The 22,742-nt window shown below is 41.4% G+C and overlaps 1 protein-coding gene across 3 annotated transcripts in view; it reads right to left on the reverse strand.

The window, feature by feature from the left end:
• Positions 1–8,924: 8,924 nt before the first annotated feature.
• Positions 8,925–22,742, reverse strand: part of tmcc2 (transmembrane and coiled-coil domain family 2) — a 111,426-nt gene continuing 97,608 nt past the window's right edge. For all 3 annotated transcript variants that reach the window (XM_055654877.1, XM_055654876.1, XM_055654878.1), the window contains one exon: positions 8,925–19,681. In XM_055654877.1, the coding sequence (XP_055510852.1) occupies positions 19,370–19,681 (312 nt within the window). In that variant the 3' untranslated portion in view covers positions 8,925–19,369. The remainder of the gene's footprint in view (positions 19,682–22,742) is intronic.

The raw sequence follows: 22,742 nt of genomic DNA on the forward strand, positions 1-22,742 counted from the left end.
ATGCCTCTTGCTTGAGTTCTCAATGAACTATTTCTGTACACATCGCTAATCGGTGATTGCACTAAGGCATGGACTGCATGCAAGAAAATAATTTCACTGCACATGTGACAATTAAACACCATTGAACCATTCTCCAGAGATGCTGCCTGACCTACTGAGTTACTCCAGTACTTTGTGTCTTATTTTCTATACCTTTGTCCGCAGTTCCAGGATCGAACAATTCTGGTTTAATGACACAAAAGGTAAATTACTATGTTATAAAAGCTTCTGTAAACATGAATATGTGAAACTGCGGTCTGCCAACTGGTTGTTCTCAACCTTCTCAATAAATACCATTGATGTTAGACACAAGAAGCTGGAGTAACTCAGCGGGACAGGCAGTATCTCTGGAGAGAAGGAATGAATGGGTGGCGTTTCGGGTCGAGACCCTTATTCAGCTGATCAAGTGGGTTTTAGATCCACACATCCTTACCAAATTACTAATTGCGTCACATTTTGATGAGTTCATGATGTGTTGGAATGGAACTTTTGGACAAAGTTACATCGGTCTTCACATTTCCATCCCTGTCTTCCATGGCCCCACCCTGCAATAGACGTTTAGAGACTTCAGAAATACAACGCAGGAACAGCCCATCAGCCCGCGCCGACCAGCGACCTCCCCGTACACTAGCCCCATCCCATACACCTGGGGACAATTTGCATTTTTACCGAAGCCAATTAGCCTACAGACCTGTACGTCTTTGGAGTGTGTGGGGTGAAACCGGAGCACCTGGAGAAAACCCACGGGGTCGCGGGGAGAACGTACAAACACCGTACAGACAGCACCCGTAGTCAGGATTGAATCTGGCGCTGTAAGACAGTGACTCTACCACTGCGCCACTGAGCAGTCTTGACTGAGGTAGACAGTAGCTCAGGACCGCTCTCTAGTTGTTGGTAGGATGTTGGAAGGTTGTAGGTGGCGGGTGCCTGGAATGCACTGGCCAGGGGTGGTGGTGGAAGCAGACACCATGGTGGCATTTACCACGCCTATACGCTGGGAATGGAGGGATATGGATCATGTGCAGTTAGATGAGATTGTTTTAACACGGCATCAAGTTCGGCCACAGACATTCAGAGCCAAGGTACCTGTTCCTGTGCTGTACTGTCCTATGTTAGATAACCTTATACTACCCACTAGCAAACACCGAGCACATATATTTTAAGCCTGGCCATATTTAGCTTACAGATCACTGCATTGAATTATTGCTGTGCAGACTCTAACATTATCTGGGACAGTCTGTCCCGCTAGCTACTCTGGTTTCCTGCTGATCATAAATTCTAAGCGAAGAATTCAGTAACAAGGCCAAGGTTTGAAAAAAAATATCATTGTTTTCACCCTTCGCAAATATTTTCCCCAAATTGCATCACTTCTTCATAGTTTCCCGAAGCAGGTGGACTGAGCCGCTGCTGTTGATATATATTTCACCATTTCTCTCAAGATTTGTCATTAGTTTGGTTTAGAGATACAGCGCGGAAACAGGCACTTTGGGCTACCAAGTCTGCGCCGACCAGCAATTCCAGCGCGCGCACACACGTGCACAAACACGCACGCACGCACACACGCACACACAAACATTTACCATTTTACCAAGCCAATTAACCTACAAAACCTGCATTTCTTTGGAGTGTGGTGGGAAAGCCGGTGTACCCGGAGAAAACCCACGCAGGTCACGGGGAGCGCGTACTAACCAAAGATCATAGAGCGGAGCATGATGGTCCACTCGTGCGTGGAGTGTGGGAGGGAACCGGAGCTTCTGGAGAAGACCCACGCAGGTCACGGGGAGAACGTACAAACTCCGTACAGAGAGCTCATGTCAGCTTGTCACATCGGCTTGTACTCGCTAGAATTTAGAAGATTGAGGGGGGATCCTACAGAAACGTACAAAATTCTTAAGAGGTCGGACAGGCTAGATGCATGAAGATTGTTCCCGGTGTTGGGGAAGTCCAGAACAAGGGGTCACAGTTTAAGGATAAGGGGGAAGTCTTATAAGGACCGAGATGCTAATTTTTTTTTCCCACACAGAGAGTGGTGAGTCTGGAATTCCCTGCCACAGAAAGTAGTTGAGGCCAGTTCATTGGCTATATTTAAGAGGGAGTTAGATGTGGCCCTTGTGGCTAAAGGGATCAGGGGGTATGGAGAGAAGGCAGGTACGGGATACTGAGTTGGATGATCAGCCATGATCATATTGAATGGCAGTGCAGGCTCGAAGGATTTGGCCTACTCCTACACCTATTTTCTATGTTTCTATGTCAGTTTTGAACCCGGGTCTCCGACGCTGTAAGGCAGCAACTCTAACGCTCGGCCACTGTGCCGCCCCTAAATACTTTCCAGGCCATGGCACCTCTCTCTATTATCCAAGGTACAACATGTGGAGATGTCAGGGAATTGAACCTGGGACTTCAAACATCCCAAAGATGCACTCTACCTCTGAGCTACAACCCCTCTTATAATTCTAGTACGCCAATTTCTGACTGTGTGTTCTCACACAGTGAGTGAGGTCTCCCAGATAAGGCTGGTTTTCCACAAAGGAATTCTGCGTTCATTACTTCAGAAGGAACTGCAGATGCTGGAAAATCGAAGGCAGACAAAAATGCTGGAGAAACTCAGCGGGTGAGGCAGCATCTATGGAGCGAAGGAAATAGGCAACGTTTCATGCCGAAACAGGCCTTGCGGTCGACCGAGTCCGGGCCGACCAGCGATCACCCCGTACGCTGACACGATCCTACACATATTAGGGACAATTTACAATTTATACGTCTTTGGAGTGTGGGAGGAAACCGGAGCGCCCGTAGAAAACCCACACGGTCACGGAGAGAACATACAAACTCCATACAGACAGCACCAGTAGTCAGGATCAAACCCGGGTCTCTGGCGCTGTAAGGCAGCGACTCTACCATGTGCTGCCCTCAGAAAAATGATCTTTCATGCTACCTCTGTTCTATTAACAATTACAAAAAACACACATTCTGTTGCTTTCAGGAATTGGAAGCAGTTTCGCTTTATTTATCCAAGCTTTCATGATCTTGAACACCTCCGTTATATTTGTTCCAGTAAAACAGTCTCCGCTTCTATGCACATAACTGTAATCTCACATTCCTGGAAACGTTCAAGTCAATCTCTTATTTTATTAAAGTTCCTATTTATTGACTGTGCAAGAGACATGTTTGAGGCTGGTTTCAATACTGCATTCCTTTGAGAATTTTATGAGCAGTTTGCCAATGTCACTCACGCAATGCGACTTCCAGCCCAGGAAATGTTTCTGACAAATGATTGAAGTTTAGTTTTAAAAAGAATTAATATTTAGAGTTGCAAAATCTACTTGTTAAAATACAGGAGGAATTTCTCTGCAATTAACCAACCAGCAGAATGACAGGAATGCAAGACTTCAAAGAAACAATCGGTAAGAATGCAATTATATTACGAGGCCATTAATTATACAAGAAAGTAAAAACATTCCCCAGCTTGCGTTAAATTGTACCTCTCCTGGATGCAATGTTCCTTTCCAAAGTCTGCAAACAGCATCCCCTGGTGGTGCTAGATTGGTGTAGGAATGGGACTGCCCTTTCTCCAGAAATGCCGTCTGGCCCGCTGAGTTACCCCGGCTTTTTGTGTCAACCTTCAGGAACTGCAGATGCTGGTGTACACTGAAGATAGACATCTAATGCAGGAGTAACTCAGCGTGACAGGCAGCATCTCTGGAGAGAAGGAATGGGTGACGTTTCGAGTCGAGACCCTTCTTCAGACAGTCGGGCAGAGGGAAACAGATAGATATGGAATGGTAAGGTGTGAAAACGAGAGATCAACAGACAAAGTTTAAGGAAAATGTGGAATGAATCAGATGGAGGATTGTGCCATGCTCTGGGCCACAATACAAAGGGAACAACTTTAATATCTGGTGCAGACCGCAGAGGAGATATATACCAGTGGTACTAGGGATGAGCAACTTCAGTAACATAGAAAATAGGTGCAGGAGTAGGCCATTCGGCCCTTCGAGCCTGCACCGCCATTCAATATGATCGTGGCTGATCATCCAACTCAGTATCCTGTACCTGCCTTCTCTCCATACCCCCTGATCCCTTTAGCCACAAGAGCCACATCTAACTCCCTCGTAATTGAGAGAATGATCTGTGCTACATTTTCCTTGAATTTCATCCTCTTTGATCTCTCGTTTTCACACCTTTCCCTTTGTTATCTCTATGTCTCCCTCTCCCCTGACTCCCAGTCTGAAGAAGGGTCTCGACCCGAAACTTCATTCATTCCTCCTCTCCAGAGATGCTGTCTGACCCGCGATTTACTCCAGCATTTTGTGTCTATCTTCGGTGTGCTTTCATTGATAGACTTGTGCTTTCAGTGGTTAGGTGACAGATGGAGGATTGAGCCTTGTTCTGGCCGACAGTCCTTAGGAAACAACTATAATATCTGATACAGACTTGCAGAGGAGCTATATAGCATTGGTACCAGGGATGAGCAACTTCAGTAATGCAGAGAAACAATTAATACTGCAATTTTTCACTATAGAGTGTGAAGTGCAATGGTATGTTCCAAATAAAATGTGGTAAATGAAGAAAATAAAATGCAGATTATCTGCTCGTTTGATGCAGTGGAAAATTGTGTCGTTTTGCATGCAATGTTATTCACCACACTGGCTACATTTCATTGAAACTAAATCACTCAAAGACACAAAGTGAAGATAGACGCAAAAAGCTGGAGCAACTTGGTGGGTCAGACAGCATCTCTGGAGAAAAGGAATAGGTTGCGTTTTAGGTCAAGACTCTTCAGACTGGGTTACTCCAGCTGTTTGTGTCTATCTTCGGTCTAAACCAGCATCTGCAGTTCCTTCCTACACAATGACACAAAGTGTTGGATTAACTCAGTTGATCAAGTGGCACCTGTAGAGAAAATGGCGAGGTGACGTTTCAGGTTGGGGACCGTTGTCCGGTGATGATGCCCAACCTGCTGCTTTACTCCAGCACTTTGTCTTTTTTAATTTTGTAAACCTGCAGTTCCTAGTTTCTCCACTTTATGAAAACATTTGAATTTGGATTGAGCTAGCTGGGGGAGAAAAATTCCATTCTTTCACCATTTTCCCCCAGCTTTAATACTTCCAAAGACTTTAGACCCAATAAAGTACTTTCGAAATGATTGCACCAGTAATAATGCAGGAAACACGAAGCATATTTTTGCATGCAGCCAGCTCCTGTGATCAGACAATGACAATTGTTGGCGGAGGATTGCATATGGGCGGGACTTGCTCATCCCCACACTCCAATTGTAATCAAGGAACACAAATGATCAGGCAGGGGTGCAGAGCTGTTTGCTTCGGTTTGGAGATACAGCGCGGAAACAGGCTCTTCGGTCCACTCCGACCGGCGATCCCCGCACACAACTAGCACCGCCCTGCACACTAGGGACAATTTACAATTTTACCAAAACCAATCAACCTACAAACCTGTATGACTTTGGAGTGTGTGAGGAAACCGGAGCACCCGGGGAAAACCCACCAGGTCAAGGGGCGAACGTATAAACAGCACATGTCGTCCGGATCGAACCCAGGTCTCTGGCGCTGTAAGGCAGCAACTCTACAGCTGTATCACTATGCTGCCCTGGTGATGGAGAAAAATGGCTCCTATCCTGTGACAATTCTAATAAACTTAATACCTGTGCCAACTACCTAAATAACTTACTATGACATTAGTGGTGCAGTAGCAGATAGTAGAGCCATGACTTCACAAGGCCAGAGATGCAGGTTCAGCCCTGACACCAGGTATTGTCTATGGTGATTGTGCAGGATTTCTGTGTGACCAATTGGCAAGTTAATTGGACTCTGCCAAGTTGCCCCCAGCTTGAGTGAGCAATAGAATCTGGGAGTAGTTGATGGGAATGTGGGGACAATAGGATTGGTGTACAAGGGTGCGTGTGTGGTTGTCACGGAGCCTATGGGCCAAAGGGCCTGTTGCCCTGCTGTGTTTATGACTCCAACTTGAGCAAACCTTTCTGATCTTGGTTTCAAAGGTGGTATACACTCTCTCACATCCACAGGGAAGATAAGACACAAAATGCTGGAATAGCTCAGTGGGTCAGGCGGCATGTCTGGGAAAAAACCTGGAGAAATAGGTTTCTTGGTTTATGCCTCAAGTCCGATCGTGCAGCACTCACTCAAAATTGATCTTCAATCAGATGTTTTGAATCGGACGTGTTCCTGGAATGGACTCTCAATCTTCTGGCTCAGAAGCAAAAGCAGCGTGGTTGGTCTACGGTTGAAGTCAAGAGGCTTCAGCTGAGCACTGGAAGTGAAGCAAAAATAATCACTGGACAAAATTGTGTTTAAAATTCCAGCGGCTTCGCATGTGCAGCTTAAAAGGATAGATTGCACATTTAGTGTCAAGAGTATTTATACTGTGTAATCTCCTGTGGCTGGAATGCCAGGGATCTTTATCTGGAAAAGTTGAATCAGTGAATAGTTTTAATACTTTTCTCCGTGAATTTTGTATTTTAGGAATTATTGCACGCCAGACCAGCAAGATTTCACAAGGCCGAAATTTTCTTTTAGTTACTCAAGAAGAGTAGAAGTGTGTGTGCGTGTTATGATCACAGCTTTGGACACTTCACGTGGTTAAAAGGTCAATGGAACAAGGCCAGTATTCGTGTGGATTCTGCAAGACAATTTCTGGGAATAAATTTTCAATAATGCGTCATTAATTACGACCTTTGAAAGGAGAAGATGAAACTTGGTACTCTGCTATTTATCAGGTAGCTTTTGAGTTGACGTGCTAAAGAATTGAATGAGTATAACTTAAATTATATTTAATAACTTTCCATGTTGTTAGTGGCGCAACTGGTAGAGCCATTGCCTCGCAAGTCCGGAGAACTCTGTACAATCCTGACCTCGGGTGCTCTCTGTGTGGAGTTTGCATGATCACCTTATGATGGCCAAGTGCTAATGAGTCTGAAAAATGGCCCCAACCCGAAAGCGCACCTATGCATGTCGCCCAGAGATGCTGCTTGACCTGCTGAGTTACTGCAGCAATTTGTGTCTACCTTTGAGTTCCTCCAGCAGTTTGTTCATGGCCTCAAATTCTAGCATCTGCAATATCTTGGTTAATCCAGAGAAATGTTATGCACATTTCTGGATTCCTTGTGAAATGCGTCCTATTTTTTTCCAATTAATAACCTGCAAATGACATCAATGGACCCATCACTCTCACCATCGATCAGCAGTAGGACATCCAATCTCATTGGTTTGAAAAAATAGTTCTTTCCTCACAGAAGCGCTAACACTCCTCCTATGAAGAAAGACAGGATAGACTCGGCTTGTACGCGCTAGAATTTAGAAGATTGAGGGGGGATCTTATAGAAACTTACAAAATTCTTAAGGGGTTGGACAGGCTAGATGCAGGAAGATTGATCCCGATGTTGGGGAAGTCCAGAACAAGGGGTCACAGTTTAAGGATAAGGGGGAAATCTTTTAGGACCGAGATGAGAAAAACATTTTTCACACAGTGGTGAATCTCTGGAATTCTCTGCCACAGAAGGCCAGTTCATTGGCTATATTTAAGAGGGAGTTAGATGTGGCCCTTGTGGCTAAAGGGATCAGGGGGTATGGAGAGAAGGCAGGTACAGGATACTGAGTTGGATGATCAGCCATGAATGGCGGTGCAGGCTCGAAGGGCCGAATGGCCTACTCCTGCACCTATTTTCTATGTTTCTATGAACCTATGATTTTAAAATGGTCCGTCAAATTTTACTCTTCATTTCCACGGAGGATGATCTAATTCCAGATTCAACAATATCAGCCATCCAAAATTGCCACGCCGTCCAACAAAGGAGTCATAGGCACAGATACTATCTTCTGCCCAATTTGTCCATGCTAACCCAGACGCCATATCCAATCTAGTCCCATTTGCCGACGTTAAAATTGTAAAAGGGACATACAGTGCCCTGCCCTCCATAATGTTTGGGCCAAAGACCCATCATTTATTTATTTTCCTCTGTACTTTACAATTTGAGATTAGTAATAGAAAAAAAATCACATGTGGTTAAAGTGCACTTTGCCAGATTTTAATAAAGGCCATTTTGGTTTCACCATGTAGAAATGACAGCAGTGTTTACACATAGTCCCCTCCCATTTCAGGGCACGATAATGTTTTCCAGAACTGTGGTTGCTCTTTCAAGTACTTCTTGGCAAACTAACCCAGCCATCCGATTTTTGCAGCCTCTGTATTTCTGTTCATGAAGTCTTCTGCGGACAGTGGGCATTGACAAATCCACACCTGACTCCTGAAGAGTGTTTCTGATCTGTTGGACAGGTGTTTGGGGATTTTTCTTTATTATAGAGAGAATTTTTCTGTCATCGGCTGTGGAGGTCTTCCTTGGCCTGCCAGTCCGTTTGCGATTAGTAAGCTCACCAGTGCTCTATTTCTTCTTAATGATGTTCCAAACAGTTGATTTTGGTAAGTCTAAGGTTTGACTGATGTCTCTAACAGTTTTATTCTTGTTTCTCAGGCTCATAATGACTTATTTGACTTTCATTGGCACTACTTTGGTCCTCATGTTGATAAACAGCAATAAAAGTTTCCAAAGGTGATGAAAAGTCTGGAGGAAAGACTAGGTGCTGAGAGCTCTCTTATACCTGCATTAAGGAGGCAATGAAACACATCTGAGCAATTACAAATACCTGTGAAGCCATGTGTCCCAAACATTATGGTGCCCTGAAATGGGGGGACCATGTATAAACACAGTTGTAATTTCTATATGGTGAAACCAAAATGTATAAAAATACCCTTAAATAAAATCTGACAATTTCCACTTTAACCAATTTCCTAGGGTTTAGAGGCAATATGTGCAGGAGAATTTTTTATTTATTTTTTATTTTTTTAATAAATAGAGTGGTGGGTGCCTGGAATGTGCTGCATGGGATGCTGTGCATGCAACACATTCATGGAGGCAGAGGTTCATAGTGGTGTTGGAAGCTTTTGGACAGGAACATGGATATGCAGGGAATGGCAGGATATGGATTTTGTTCAGGCAGATGAGATTAGTTCATCTTGGTATCAATTTCAGCATGGACATTATGGGCCGAAGGGCCTGTTCCTTGTGCTGCAATGTTCTATGTTCTAAGACCAAAAAAAATGTGGATAAATGTTGGTGTTCTATAATCGTAACCAAAGTGAAGAGCAGCCTAAAGAGAGCTTGGTGCATGATGCAGATTGGCCTAAAGAACCATACATTAGTTACGGTCTTTGGATCGTTGAAACATGGTGGAGGGTGGGAGAATTTTTGGAAAAGTCCTTCAGAATAAATGGCATATTTTATGATGTAGGCGGTCTGCAGTACAGCTGCAATCAAAACTATTTTTGCCACGGAAATACGTGAGGAAGATCTTGCAGCTGTGACCCTTAAGTACTGGGAAATGGAGAAGATACACACGAGGCTGTTTGCAGAGTGAAGGGTGGCTTCTTCAGAGTACAAATGACCCGGTTTTATCCTGTCACCTCCAGTCAGAAAGGACATGAAACTTCCTGGGGATGGGGTGTACCCTTGGCTAGCCAGAGGGCCAGCGTCACTGATGATGTTCCTCAGTTGTGCTGTAAAAGCACAAAGTGTACAGGCTGGAAGGTGTGGAAGGTCAATTCAGTATTTCCTGACCAGCAGCTGTGCTGGGAGGAGAAGGAAAAACAGCAATGTTGTCTTCCATGCATTTAAAATTCAAGGAGTCACGAGTTTAAAATTCTCACTCTTGCTTTTCAATCACTACACATTTCAGTTACATGCCCAGAAGCCAAACTGGCATAATGGAAAAAACTGTTTTGGCGGGTGGCACCGTGGCACAGCAGTAACGTTGCCGCCTTATAGCGCCATAGACCCGGATTCAATCTTGACCACGTGTGGTGTCTGTAGAGTTGGTACGTTCTCCCCATAGCAGCGTGGGTTTTCTCCGGTTTATTCCCACATTTCAAAGACGTACAGGTTTGTAGGTTAATTCTCCGATGCTGCAAGCACTGTAAGGCAGCAACTCTACCACTGCGCCACCATGCAGCGTATTAGGACAAAAAAGTGTAAATTAAATCACCCACTCATTGATCTTTTTTGGTCTATCTCCAGATTTGAAACATGAACACACCCAGGAATTGCTAGGGCAAGTCCCGAATTATACAATAATGGGCCTATCGCACTTGGGCAGCATTTGCGTGTCATTTACAAGACATCTTAAAAATTGGTTGGTGCATCGTGACACGCGCCGAGGTGCGGTGGCGTATGCAGTGGCGCGTGGCGTCCCAGGATTTTGGAATGCTCAAAATCCTCGCGCGCCACCTGCGTGACATATCCCTGCGCACGCTGACGTGCTGACGGCGTACATGTAGCGCGTGGTGACGCATGGTTACACACAAAGATTGCCTATGCTAATTTATTATGCGTCACCGTGCATCAACGTCCGTAACCATGCGCCGCCCGTACGCCGTCGGCGCGCCATTTGCGCGTAATTTGAGCGCCGCACCACGTGACCACCCGGGTATAAAGCGTGTGTAGGTTTGAAAAATTTTCATTGGGAAATCCTTGTCATGGAGATCGGACTAAATACGAACAACATCGCAAATGGCTCCCAAAAGAAGCAGGGCCCTCAAGAGCACATGGCGCACAACTGTCATACTGCTAGACGATTTTCGCGCGCCAGTCACTACCAGCCTGTCACGCAAATGACGCCCAAGTGGGACAGGACCTTTAGGAGTCAGGATTGATGGAAGTTGAGGAGAACTAGTGTAAGCTGAATAGTTTGTAATATCCCGGCGACAAACAAATCTGAATAAAACACCAAGTGCTGGAGGAACTCAGTAGGCAAAGCACCATCTACGGAAGGAAATGGCTTGTTGGGTCAGGACTCTTCTGAATAAATTATTGAAAAATTGTTTGTTTTTTTCCAAAATAATTTTATTTACGGTTATTTCGATTGTACGGAGAAGTGTACAGTTATTTAGAACATTTATTCTTCTTCCAGAAAGTAAAATGAATTATGGAATTTTTCAACACACATTGCATATAATTGAAAACTTTAGTACCTATAACTTCTTGCTACACACATTTGAATAACGAGGAACATTGGTAAAATTTCCCCAAGGACTCAGTAACCAAAAGGTACCAATTAATTATTTATCCTCTCTTTTTACCATTGTATATATCATTATTTGTTCAGTAATGTCTCTCCATTGGAGACAACAAAATAAACAAAAAGAAAAGTAATTCTTTAACCACCTGAATATCTCAAGGGTATAGACATCAAATTCCTTGACATTAGTACATGCTTCAAGTAGTGAAGAAAATGACCAACTATAATTGGACATCTACAGTGTCGAAGCAACCAGCATGGAAATTGGTGGAAAGTTTTAGGTTTAAACAATTCACAAACTCCCAATAAATCCATACTTCAATAATGTCTATCAAAAATGCCTTGAGATTGTAATTCAGTTTTCCTCTCTGGCCACCTCAGTATTATTGTCTGAACAGAGAGTCTTCTTGTAATGGATCTGGGATCTGTCCTCGGACATCTGTCTATCCAGCCCTTCCCGTGACAACTTCAACTATTCTCAGGCAATTCAATCACACAGAAAATCACAAGCACACTACCACCCACATTTGTCCAGTCGGCATCAGCAGCGAGATAGGATTGGGAATTGAACTTCAATTAGTCCTAGTCCAACACTGTATCCCAACTGCAGCCTCGGGTTATGCTCAATACACAACATTAAATTATGTATCCGCGCTACGTTGGAAGTGGGGGAGAAACAAGCTAAGGTACAGGGATGGTAAAATTCTCTTTGTTACATCAATGCATACTTTGAGGCCATCTGTGGTAAACAAGTCGATAGACACACATCTGAAGTAAACAAGTAACAGGTTTGAATAATTTTAGGACTGGTATCAGGAACAAATCCATGCACAAAGTGATCTGCATTCAGAATGGATTTCTGGGTGGCCTAAAAGTTTGTAATGCATCTTGTGACAGGGTGGAGAGCACAAAATTCTTCCAGAAAGACTTCACAACCCAGTTTCTCCAAAACCAAAGCTGAACACATTTCTCCGTATACAAAAAAAGTATTTTCGATTGTTGGATTTCTAAGAAAAAAAAATCTACAGCAGTTGCTTTTCAGTAATAAATATTGTTTAACAAGTAAATAAAAGAAAATTTTAAATAAGTATAATCTTTAAATAACAACATTGGAACTAATCCAATCGGTGAATAATATCTACAGTTACACTGCCTAGGAATGCTACCAAAAACAGCCTTTACAAACTTGTTCCCCAGGAGCTGGTGAAGAAATAAAGTATGAAGGAGCAGCTAGCCTGTAAAGGCGTGAGGAGTCCGCAACTTCTGTGAAAGGTTTGTCAGCGAGAAGAGCAATTAAATCATTCAAATCAGTAATACAAATAAATATACTACAATTTAACTTCAGGCTATCTAATTAAACAACTAATAAAATAAACTTTGGACCTTGCCGCACACAGGGAGTATTGTGGTTGATTACATTCACTTTAACAACTGAAGGAATTATGACTTCCATAGAGTTAGCATTTATAACTCATAACCTTCAGGGTTCTGTATTTCCTCCTGGAGCACAATGGACCTTGCTTCTAATCAATAAACCTGTCTTGAAGAAATACAGTGCAAGTTCCACACATGTGCTCTGTGAACCACAAGTACAGACAAGTGTTTATATAGCATTAAAGCTATACTGACTTGCATTAGAATCATACTGCACATTTGAAGAGATTGTTAAGTTTTTTTTGAATGTCCACTAGTTTTAACCCCTTTTTAATGTTTGAGCCATTAGAATCCAACATTAGGAAAGTATTTCCAGCTTTGGTGCAGAACATAGAAATTAAAGATGAATTACAACTGTAAATCTGCTCAATAAAATCTGCTCTATTGGCTCCAGTATCCTCTTTCATGCATCAGAAGTGAAGATAACTGTCTTGTAATTGGATACAGAGGAAAATGTTTAATACATACATTGACTTTGAATGGAAATTAATTTTCTGGGCTGCGGAGGATTCTTTCATAGCAAATGTCTACATTTAAAATAATAATCAGATATAATGTTGGTCCAACCAGAAATTTAGCAAGCACAGCTTAATCTGAGACATATGTTAATATGATCAGGGGTGGAAAAATCACCAACGGTGCAAAGGTGATTGAAATAAAACAAACCACACCTTCCAAATATCATTTTAAAACCACAAAAGTGGGATGTACCTCAAGTAGAAAGCACTCCTGATTCTCAACACAACTTCTCATTCACCCCCATGTTTGAGAACTTTCAAATAAGTAGCAGCTGATCATAAAGGCAGGGAAGCAGTTCATAAGGCATGAAAAGCAACTTTGAAGCATATATACAAACGATTAATGAAGATGTAAAAACAAAACATACCATATGCAGGGAGCCATCCTTTATTTCAATTGAAAGGCCATCTTTCATACACTCGTAAATTACTTGAACTCTAGTTAGTTACCAGAGACCCTAATGACATAAACTAGGCATGAGTTTGCATTCCATAACTTACCCTCTCTCTATATTAAGATTATAATGTTAATAACACAAGTTAGTCAGTGGTAGACATGCTATTCTTTCTCTGTTAGCAACACTGTTTAATGTAAATAACATGACATTCAGAGAACAAATGGCAGGAGACCCCTTAAAATGGAGGTCTACAGATTCGCTACCAGATTAAGACAGCCCGCTTCAGTAAAATGGAGATGCATCGGGTCCTGTGCATTCAATCTTTCACCCATGTTTTGTTTCATAGTATAGTCCAGTGCAACAACAGTAAGACAGTACGTCAGAGGTTATTCTCCCAAAACGGGATTGCTTACCTCTTGTATTTATGTGCCAAAGTAATAGAGCCTTTTTGGCAGCCTAATAACAAAGGTCTATTCTGCCTGCGTAAAGTGCTTGATGGTGGAAGAGCTGCAAGATCCCCAAGGAGAGGTCCATTTAGGAAGTGGCAGTAAATCTTCAAAGTACAATACTCTTAAAATTGAAAAGGAGAATAATCAATTAATTGCCTAGCTGCTTGCACTCGAGAGGAATGAATCCCATTATCATAAAGTACTTTTTAGAATCACATGTGTGGGAATTATTTACAAACTCACTGTAGCAATAGCAGAAATCTTCCCCCAATATGGGATAATGTCTACAATTAAAACTTTGGTTTTAAAACTTTGCGTCCAACAGACTAATATTATACGACTATCAATATGTGAAAATGGTTAAGTCAAAATTGCAAATAGAAAAGTTTCAAACTAAAGTTCACCCAAAAGGTTTTGGATTTGCAGTTACAGGATGATGTTTTTTTCCCCAACATAGTTTTCTGTATAGCTCTCATCCAGTTTCATGCCTATAACCAGGGCATACTATTTGCAGTGAACATTTTTTTTGTACGTTTGCTTTAGAAGTACTAACACCATTTGCTGTTTTTGTGCAAAATATTCAAATATACACACAGAACAAATCACAAGTACATTTTGGTGGTTTGATGCTGGACTTTACAACAACCCATCTCATTTTCTGACGCAAATAAAAAAGTACTGGAGGAACTCAGTGGGTCAGGCAGCATCTGTGGAGAGAAATTAACATACGACATTTAGGGTCGAGACCCTTCTTCAGACATGTCTGTCATTTCCCTTTCACAGATGTTACCCAATTTGCTGTCTGACAAGTTGTATTTTTTTTGCTCACGATTCCAGTCTTTGCAGTCTTGCGCATTCATTTTCTGAAGCAATCGTGGCTTGCTGAGAAATCCAAAACCATACCCCAAAAGTAACTTAAACACAGACAGAGAATAACGCCAGTGCATGACAGATCAATCAGTAGCCGGAGGGAATAGGGAGGATTTGGAGGATTTGGAATATAGATTTTTTTTTTTTTTTTTAAATATAATCGATTTTCCATTTAGCATAAAGTACACTCTTCAAAGAAAAAAGCACAATTAGAAAACAAATGGGAGGGGTCTGCACTAACATACAAATTTAGAGGCTTATCATGAATGAAGTGATAGAACACAAAATCTATTTTATTATTCCAAACATGGATTCCTCACAGGCTTTGCTTGTCACTGTTCTGAAGTTTAAAACATGCCTGCCTGCGCATCATTTTTCAAATCTGAAGTTTCACAGCCTGGAAGTTAGCTGGTCTGCTCGCTTCAGAAACGTCTGACAGACTGGTGTTGAATTCTCACTGAATTCTCTGTGTCTGCTTCAGATTTTCATCACGCACACAATCCCACTTATGCTAGACAACGAGTGCAGTGGTTAAGTGTAATCATGATGAATGTAATTTGATGGGGTGACTGACAGAGTTTTTGGCACCAGCAGTGGAGGGAGAAATTTGCCGCACAGTTTCAAACTAACAAAATCAAATGCCAAATCTTAAACCATGGCCTATTAGGACTGATAATCATTAGTGTTATTGTATTAATGGGAATGCGAACTTCAAAAAAAATAGCCTATTTATAACTTATTCAGTTCCAGGAATTAATTTACTTTGAACATTATTCTGTATTATTTGACTAATCAACGTCTCATGCTGTTACTGCGAGTGTTAAAATGATGAAAAATGGATCATGCTATGCCAACATAATTCAATCCCTTATTTAAAAATTGTTCTTAAATTTCCAATATAAATCCAACGTCCATTATTAATGGAAACAACTGGGTAAATCTGTCACATTACTTAGGTAGGTACTTATGCATTTATGTAAGTTTTGCATCAAAATTGGCAGGAAGGCAATCGAGCAGTCAGGCAAATTTACAAAATCAGCTCCCTTTCTAACTATTTGGAATGAAAACTGGAAAATTAAACATTATGTACTAAATTTCTGTGCCAAATAAAATTAGAAATGTAATGCTCCGACATCACCTCTACGTTCTTTTGTTTTTAATCTGTTTTTCTTACACTGGAGATTCGTTGTTGACCTTCACACGGTGCACGGCTTTTCCTTGTGCTGTTCTATTACAGGAAAGCACATCCCTTCCTACATGGTGAGAACTTTAATCGTGTTAACAGCATATTACCTTGTATTATCGCCCTTCCTGTTACACATACTGCAGTGTATTACTGATAGAATAGTTAGATCCTGCTGACACTACATTCTCACACTTTATTCCAGCACCAAATATGCTGTGATTAGGTTTACTTACAATACGAAGAGATTAAATTAGTTAATTTCCAAATTTTTAAAAAAGGCCTCCATTTTCTCTCCTTCCGTCCTCAACATCGACCCCTTGTATTGGTACAGTCTCTCTCTACTCTCTCTGTTCCTCAATTCTAGCTATCATTTTGGTGCACCAGCCCCAAAGCCTTGGCAGGAATGCTATTCAATCAGGGATGAGGTCATGGTTTAGCTCCATGGAGTCCTATGCGACCTCGAACTGCGAATGCACACAGAAATAACTAAATATGGGTCAGTGGACAGAGCGAAGGCTGATTTTCCCTTCCCCTATTGAAGTCAGTTTGTGTCATCCTTTCACCCCTGCTGATGCATTGCAACCCAGAAATTAAGCCTAGGAATCTCTGGGTGGGGTTTTTTTTTTTAAACCTGAAATCACATTGTGTAAGATGTTTACATATTTAGCCATCACGATAGCAATGATCATAGCTGAGGAATATACAGTCCCCATCCCATTTCTAACTTGATTTTCAGGCCACTAAACCTCCGCACAGATGCTCCAGTAACCCCCGTACCCTACTTAATTTTACTAAATTAATATTCAACCCGACAATGCTTGTTGTTAAAGATTTGCATGGCACAGCACTCACCATTCGAATGAAAGAATAGTAGAGATATTTGGAAAGAGAAGAAAACTCAGCAGGCAACCGGCAAACAGACCCACTAGCTGTAGTTTTAGATTGGGCAAATAATTGGCTATATTAATGTTGGCTGATATTGGTTGGGATGCTGGAAACATGTCCGGACCTTTCCCTGAAAGATTGACTTAAAATTGGCCATGCCCAGCAGGAAGAGCTGACAGGCCCCATCCAAAAGTGGAACATTACCTCAATACCGTGCACCAACTAAAGTGGCAGTACAACGATCCGAGTTACAACCAGCATTATCAAACACCTAAAGAAGTGCCAGTTCTCATTAAAACTTAAAAGCATATGTCGAGGTGCTGTAGTCATGGCAATTATTTTTTTCAGGAATACTTATTTTTTTATATATATATAAATGCCAATTATGTGACAGACATTATCATGGCTGCTTTCCCTTCACTCCATCCGAACAATGTCTCCATTACAATCAGTATTTGCTTCAACAATCTACTCTTTGGAATTACATCACTAGCCAAACATTACATATCAGGATCAATAACACCAAGATGGCTAATTCAAGGTGTGAAATGGAACAGCAAAAAATCATTTTAAGAATGGGGCTACAATGTATCTGTAGATTAAAAAGGCCGAATATATGGTTGGGATTGTGATGTGGAATCTGTTGGAGTTTTTTTGTTTAAAGGGGAAATAGCCATGGTGATTGATTGATCTGCAGTCCACTTTGTGGCTTGTTGTAACTGGTTTGTTTTGCAGCCACAATCCATCCACTAGAGTCCTGTGCAGTGTTCCTCGTTTCATGCTTCCTGATATAAAATAACCGATTCATTGAGGCATTTGTTCTCCTTTACTTCACAATGGTTTGATACTGAAAATGGAGGATGAGAGAGCAAAAAAAGATAACATAACTGATAAACACTTGATCAACTCATATTCTTTAGCTGCTGCCTTGGAGAAGAAACACCCACTTGTTCTTTCATCAAATACTGCTCAAAAATAAAATAATATTTAAAAAAAACAAATAGATAACAAAAAAAAATCACTGTATTCAGATGAAGTTAAAGTTTTCATGCATCACTTATGTCCACACAAACCAAACATACTCTGCAACAATTTGGCATTGTAGCAGCTCAGGAAAAATAAATCTACTTGGTACAATTTTAACGCCAGTCGCAACAAAATCCTTTCTTGCTCTTATTTACTGGACTCAGGGTGGCCAGAGAGGGAAAGGCCCTTGCCTAGTTAACAGGTCAAAAGGTAGTGGGGAGAACAAAGTGCAATAAACTATCATACTTAAATTCATTTAAAAAAAATGTAAATAATTTAATTTGTAACATTTATCATGATGGTCTTAATGCCATACCATTTCTGCAGTGGCTGGCCAGTGAGCTACTGAAATGTTTCCCACCTCCTTATCACTGGCACCAATGAGTAAATTGAGAAGAAATGCAAGTTTGGAAAAGTTAAAAATAAAAATAAATGGTCCAATGCTGCAACAATGTGTTACCAAGAACATTAAAAAAATCTCCTCCCATATTTTTACTCTCAAATGAGTTTTTAAACAGGTTATAAATGTAACTATTTTCTACTGAGATGGCAGGCCCTTAGATGTCCTGTCCGCACACTACCCCATCCCACCCCACCCTCAACATTCAGTAACATATTGATAATGCACTCTCTTGCCATTTCATTTCTGCAGCAGCTGGCCAGTGTATCGTTGAAAGATTCCCCACCTCCTGATCACTGGCAGCATTAAATTAATAAATTGCGAAGAAATGCAAGACTGGAATAGTTAAAACTAAAAACAATGGTCTAATGCTGCAGCAATGTGTCACCGAGCATATTAGAAATTTTCCTCCAAAATTCTTACTATTTCTTCATTGCAAACATACCCACATGAAATGAAATTTCCTTCACACTTTTGCTGAAGCAGTCCAACAAAATTACCCCTGACACTCTTTCACCGAGTGTCTTAGAAATGAACTTGTACTTATTTCTCGGATTGTTTTACATAAACAGGAATGTGCAATGTGATTAAGTTTAAGGGATTTTGCAAACCTCTTTACTATACAATCGAATGTATATTAGTTATAATAAATATCAGCACTCACGCAAACAATACATTTTCTCTCCCTGCTCCTCCCTCAAGAAATTAAATATTTGTTATAACTTAACAAGGAAACAAAAAAAATACTGAAATGGTATAGCACAGTAAGAGCAGTGGCTTCTTCAAATTGCACTCGATAGTTCACTCAGTGTGCGTGCAGTTTCCCCAGAGCCGTTTTGATTACAACCTTTCCAAAAGAGAAGTAGTTTGATCGGCTCTATCAGGACTCTGCTTCCTGACCGGGCTCCATCTTGCACTGTTGCCTGTGTCCGTTAACTGGTGATATTGTCAACAAGTAATGGTGGAGGCAGGGGACGAGGAAGAGAAAAATAACAAGTTCCTGAAATCCTGTCTTTAAAAAAAAAATCACGCCGGTCTGCCATCTAACCAACGGCGTCTAGATCAACTGGGCAACCAGATCTGTTCTGAGAAGTATACAATATTTTCCCATTGCTTCCACAGAGAAACAAGGAACAGCACCAGTAGCAGTGTGCTTAGCACCCGGAAACGTGTCTTCATTAGAGGAGTAATAAAGTTAGCAATGGTGGAGACGAAGACCAGAATGACAGCCATGAGTGCCAAGATGACGTTGATGAATTTGCCTAGGAGTGCCCTTGCATTAGCATTCTCCACTCCCTCCAGCTGCACCACTTGCTGTTGCTGTTGCTGAAGTTCCAACTTGGTAATCCGGGTAAGACACGACTCCAGAGCCTCCTATTAGACACAAATAGGAGAGAACAGTGAAGAGAGCTCTCAAAACAGCTCAAAGATACATACATATATTCTATTCAGACATTGAACTGGGGACCATCCCATTAAAGGTTGGTTGCTGTGGAAAATATCTTGGTCAGAGTCAAACAGCATGAAAACAGGCCCATCGGCCCAACTTGCCCACACCGACCAGCATGTCCCAGTTACACCAGTCCCACCAAAATAAACATTTTTATTTTTTTTTTTTTTATTTTATTTTTATTAGAAGTACAATAAGTTACAGTAATACACATCACATATATCTCATTACATTTGTTGTACCCCTTCATTTTTTGAGCTTTAAAAAAGATAGAAATAAAAGAAGTAAGGAAAGTGAGAAAGAGTCGTGAAGGTGCAGGAAAGTGTTGGGAAAAGAAAGCCCTTTAGAAAAGGAGTAAGAGAAGATCACCAATATAAACATAATCATGCAATCGGAATTGAATGAACGTAAAATGAAATTTTAACATGGTTAGATAAGAACGCAGAAAACCCAATGTGTCCAATAGCATCCTCTCAAGCCCAGTGAAAGAAGATACGATACAGGATACAAAGCAAAAAAAAAGTTTTTTTGTTTTTTGTTTTTTTTAAACTGAGCATCTAGGATTTTACTTTATGGATAGATACAAAGTGCTGCAGTAACTCAAGAGGTCATGCAGCATTTCTGGAGAAAAAAAGATGGGTAAGGTTTCAGTTCGACTTCCTTCTTCAGAGTTCACTTTATACAAACGTTTTACTTTATGAAAATGGAACGTTCCTCAGATTCAGACCAATGCTTGGTTCCACTTTACAATTTCAAATTAAAATAATGCGACATTGATCTTTCATAAAGACAAACATGTGATATACATTTTGCAGAGTAAATCAACTGCAAATCCGGTGGAAAAGGAAACAAAGATGAAAAAGGTGTATTTAGCAATGGATTAAAAAAAGAGAAAATTACTTTTGCAGCTGTTAAACATCTGGGGTTATGGAAAATTCAAACTATCTGCAGACTTTTGAAAGGTTAAAGAGCATTGAGCAACTGGAATTGTGGCTAAGTGCTGTGAGGTCAGCTAACAAAGCAGAGTAGCCTAGAATGAGTCAGAAGTGGTTCAGACAGTTCAGGAATGTGTCTATTCAAACACTGTCACACTTATCAGGAACATCCTTGTCTGAACAATGCATTTTGTCGTGCAAGATTATCTTGGATACACCACATCAAAGCCTGTTTCAGCAAAGACTGATAGGAACATCCTGAACCTCCCACACGCCCACACACATTCACACCACAGGCATTCTCCAGCTCCTATTTTTGACAAATCATCATATGCAATTGCTCAACACATCATACCCTGATTCTTGCTCACGGCCCCCTACCAATACCACGTTTCATGTAGATACACAACGTTCAACACAAATGATAAGCAATTCTACTTGCACTCTGTCCTCTTGGCCAAGAATGTACCATGTGGGAATTTACCGAGATGAAATTCCTCTTCCAAAGCAAAACAGCAGAATGCCTTCATGTTTTGTGTGAACAGTGGATCAAAAGTAGGTCCTCCAACGGACTGATCATATCTCATGACCCATTGCTTTTGGTTCCACACATCCCAACACCACCAATTATCAAAAGTCACTCAAATATCCCACAACCATAAGGAGCTCTGGGAAGAGTTTTTCCAAATTGTAACTAATTTTTTACACAAAGTGTTTCTTGATAGTTTAGAGATACAGCGCTCAAACAGGCCCTGTGGCCCACCAACAATCCCCTAAATGTCTTTGAAATGTTGCGATAGTACCTGCCTCAACTACCTTCAGTGGCAGCTCATTTCATATACTCACCACCCTTTGTGAAAAACATTGCCCCTTAGGTTCCTATTAAATCTTCCCTACCCCAACATAAACCTTTATCCTCAGGTTTTTCATTCCCCTACTCTGGGTAAAAGACTCGTTGCATTTCCCTATCTAATCCCCTCATGATCTTATACACAAGGGCGGCAAGTGCCAAGTAACTGGGTTCCATCCCGGTCTTGGGTGCTCGGCATGGAGTTTGCACGTTCTCCTTGTGACCACGTGGGTTTTCTCCGTGAGCTCCTGTTTCCTCCCACATTTCCAAGACGGGCGGGTTTGTTGGTTAATTAGCTTCTGGATATCACCCCCAGTGTGTGGGATAGAACTCGTATGGATGAACACTAGACGGCATGGACTCGGTGGGCCAAAGTGCCTGTTTCCACACCGTATCTCTAAACTAAAAACCTCTATTAGGTTTCCTACGCTGGATTTCAATAGTTTGTGCCAATTCATTCCATGTCTAAATACATAATGCATCGTGAGTGCAGACCTATTATTAATACTGCAGAGGTTTACAACATTGGTGTAGAAAGGAAATGCAGATGCTGGATTAAACCGGATAGACACAAAATGTTGGAGTAACTCAGCAGGGGACAGCATCTCTGGAGAAAAAGAATAGATGACGTTTCGGGTCAATACCCTTCTTTGGACTGTAGAATGGTCTCGATCCGAAACATCACCTATTCCTTTTCTCCAGAGCTGCTGTCTGATCCGCAGTCTTAATCCAGCATTGTGTGTTTATTTACAATTCTGATTCCTGGATTAAGGCGGCGGTTCCACGAAGGAGTAGGCCTGTTTCTTCTGGAATTTCAAAAAAACGTGGTATTACCAAAGCATACATAATTCCGAAAAGGCTTTAAATGGTAGAAATGGAAAAAGTGGTCTCCTTCACAGCAGGATAAGGCTGACGAATTTCTTCACTCAGTGTTTTGAATCTTGAAATTCCCCACAAAGGACAGTGAAATTCACTTGCACGAATATCAGCAGATTTCTTGACTCAATAAGGACTAAAGGGCCTGTCCCACTTACGCGACTTTTTCGGTGACTGCCGGCGCCCGTCATAGGTCGTCGAAAATTTTCAACATGTTGAAAATTCAACCAGAAAGACTACTCACGACCATACAGGCAACAACCTGGTGACAAGTCGCAGGGTGAAGTCTGTATGGTCGTGAATAGTCGCCCAAAGAGTCGTACC

The sequence above is a fragment of the Leucoraja erinacea genome, chromosome 24 (genome assembly GCF_028641065.1).
Source record: "Leucoraja erinacea ecotype New England chromosome 24, Leri_hhj_1, whole genome shotgun sequence".
NCBI classification, from domain to species: Eukaryota; Metazoa; Chordata; class Chondrichthyes; order Rajiformes; family Rajidae; genus Leucoraja; species Leucoraja erinaceus.